We start from the raw sequence: 3,161 nt of genomic DNA on the forward strand, positions 1-3,161 counted from the left end.
AAGTCAAGATTTCTTCAGTACCCTAACCCTATGTCAAATCAAAAAAAGAGGCGAAAGATACCAGAGCAATGTTGTATCAGACTACTTGTCTCTTTGTAGTTGGATCCCCAAGTTTTTGGAATGCTCCAAATTCCACTTGAGCATCCAAATCTGGATCAATGCCAGCAAAAACATCTCTGAACAAGGTTCTAGCGCCATGCCAAATGTGTCCGAAAAAGAAGAGCAAAGCAAACGTAGCATGGCCAAAAGTGAACCAACCCCTTGGACTGCTACGAAAAACGCCATCAGATTTCAAAGTAGCCCGATCTAATTCAAAAATTTCACCTAATTGGGCACGTCTAGCATATTTTTTTACAGTCGCAGGATCACTATAACTGACTCCATTGAGTTCGCCACCATAGAACTCAACAGTTACACCTACTTGTTCAACACTATACTTTGATTCTGCCCTTCTAAAAGGAACATCGGCTCTAACAATTCCGTCTCCATCTACCAAAACTACCGGAAATGTTTCAAAAAAGGTAGGCATACGACGTACAAAAAGCTCGCGCCCTTCTTTATCTCTAAAGACGGGGTGTCCTAACCACCCAACAGCTATTCCATCCCCGTTGTCCATTGACCCTGCTCTGAATAATCCCCCTTTTGCTGGATTATTACCAATGTAATCATAAAAAGCTAATTTTTCGGGAATTTTAGACCAAGCTTCCGATAAACTCAGATTTTGGGCTAGTCCGGCGCTAACTCTTCGATATATTTCTTGCTGAAAGTATCCCTGATCCCACTGATAACGAGTGGGACCAAATAATTCGATTGGGGTAGTTGCTGAACCATACCACATAGTTCCAGCAACAACGAAAGCTGCAAAAAAAACAGCAGCGATACTACTGGAAAGTACAGTTTCAATATTGCCCATACGTAATCCTTTGTATAGACGTTGAGGCGGACGGACACTAAGATGGAATAAGCCTGCTAATATGCCCAATGTACCCGCTGCAATATGATGAGAGGCTATTCCTCCGGGAACAAAAGGATCAAAGCCTTCTGCGCCCCACGCTGGACTTACGGGTTGTACTTTTCCAGTTAGTCCATAAGGATCGGACACCCATATTCCAGGACCATACAAACCTGTTACATGAAATGCGCCAAAGCCAAAGCAAGCCAACCCTGAGAGAAATAAATGAATTCCAAAGATCTTAGGCAAATCCAAAGATGGTTTGCCCGTACGTTCATCACAGAATATTTCTAGGTCCCAATACACCCAATGCCAGATAGCTGCCAAGAAGCACAAGCCAGAAAACACAATATGTGCCCCTGCCACACCTTCATAACTCCAAATACCGGGATTCGTTACAGTTCCTCCTGAAATACTCCAACCACCCCACGAATTGGTTATTCCTAAACGAGTCATGAAGGGTATAACGAACATACCTTGTCTCCACATTGGATCAAGAGCGGGGTCAGAGGGATCAAAAACCGCTAATTCGTATAAAGCCATCGAACCGGCCCAACCAGCAACTAGGGCTGTATGCATTATATGGACAGAAAGCAATCGACCGGGATCATTCAATACGACAGTATGAACACGATACCAAGGCAAACCCATGGAAATACCCCTTTATCAAAGAAAAATAGACACTATGTCACTTTATTTTATCGCATTGGAAAAGACTATACTATGTATCTAACCTTTTCAGTAGATTCCGTATGAGAAAGGGTTAATTTTTATTCCGTTCCATTGAAAATAATGGAACAATTCTGTTCGTAAGAACAAAGAGAAGCAGATCTATTCTATACCCGATAAGTACCAATACGCAATGGGAGGATTAGTTCTACTTTCGGGAAACGAATGCATAGATACTTGTTTATTACTCCAACGATTGATCCGTTAGTTAAAATTTTTCTTTATTCATTCTGTCTTACTCTATAAAATAAACCTTCCAATTTATGTATAAAAATCTATGTATAAAATACAATAAACAGAAAAAGGGATGAAGACGATAAAGCCATTGTTATGTTTCCACATTAAAGTGAAGTATAGTACTCAATTTTTTCTTTAATTTAATGCCCGTTGGTGTTCCAAAAGTACCTTTTCGGAGTCCTGGAGAGGAAGATGCAGTTTGGGTTGACTTATAGTGCGACTTGTCAGACATATTGGGTTATATGGAATTTACCCGTTCTCTCCCTCGATCGAAATATCCTCTGTTTCGCCTAAGAAATATTGTATTGAGTGAACCATCAATCATTCGGAGCGTGAAGTGCAATTAGATCAATTTATTTATTTTGAGGATCAATTAGGAGAATTTATGGTTGACTTGGAAAAATAAAAATAAAATAAAGTAATAAAGTATCCAGATAAAATAAAGTAATAAAGTATCCAGGCTCCGTTCAGAAAATACCAAATTGGTAATCCATGTAATGTATGATTACCGCTTGTATCATAAACGATTCTTATCCTTATTATAGGAGTGATTTCAAACGTCCAACCAATAACCAACGGAATAGTATGATGAGTACATCGAATGATTGGGGAAAGGCATGAAACGAATTGAAAAAAAAAAGTCGTAACAAAAAGAAGTGGTACTGAGACCATTTGCCCTATATGTGCAAATGGAATTCGGACAGATCTTTTCCCGGAGTAGAACATGAACCTAAAAGAATTGAAAAGGCCCATTCAGAAACAAGAAAATTACATCGTGATTTGAATGTCGATGAAACAATACATCAATGAGAGAGATTTGTTCAATTTCAATAAGTTCAGTAAATTCTTTTTTTATAGGTAAGGAAGCCAAAACTCATCTCATGTCTTTTTAAAAATGGAAGCTTTATTAGAAAAACAAAAACCTATTACAGAAAAAAAAAAAAAAAAAATAGAACTGGAATCGACACATTGATTCTTTTTTCGCAATTTTTTTGAACCGTATGCATCCAAAGGTGCACGTACAGTTCCTAAAGGAACCAATTTTGTCCTAATCAACCGACTTCATCGAGAAAGATTACTTTTTTTAGGTCAAGAGGTTAATAGCGAGATCTCAAATCAAATTGTTGGTCTCATGGTATATCTCAGTATAGAAGATAATACTAGGGATCTTTTTTTGTTTATAAACTCTCCCGGCGGATGGGTAGTATCAGGAATAGCTATTTATGATACTATGCAATTTGTG

General features: G+C 38.3%; 1 protein-coding gene across 1 annotated transcript in view; it reads right to left on the reverse strand.

Annotated features, from left to right (window-relative positions):
* The window catches only part of LOC135662888 (photosystem II CP47 reaction center protein), a 1,950-nt gene extending 68 nt beyond the window's left edge, over nucleotides 1-1,882 (reverse strand). Inside the window, exon 1 of the mRNA XM_065176709.1 lies at nucleotides 1-1,882. This exon is cut by the window's left edge and continues 68 nt beyond it. Within this exon, the coding sequence (XP_065032781.1) occupies nucleotides 77-1,603 (1,527 nt within the window). The 5' untranslated portion in view covers nucleotides 1,604-1,882 and the 3' untranslated portion in view covers nucleotides 1-76.
* Between the last annotated feature and the right edge of the window lie 1,279 nt (nucleotides 1,883-3,161).

The sequence above is a fragment of the Musa acuminata genome, unplaced genomic scaffold (genome assembly GCF_036884655.1).
Source record: "Musa acuminata AAA Group cultivar baxijiao unplaced genomic scaffold, Cavendish_Baxijiao_AAA HiC_scaffold_657, whole genome shotgun sequence".
Taxonomy (NCBI): domain Eukaryota; kingdom Viridiplantae; phylum Streptophyta; class Magnoliopsida; order Zingiberales; family Musaceae; genus Musa; species Musa acuminata.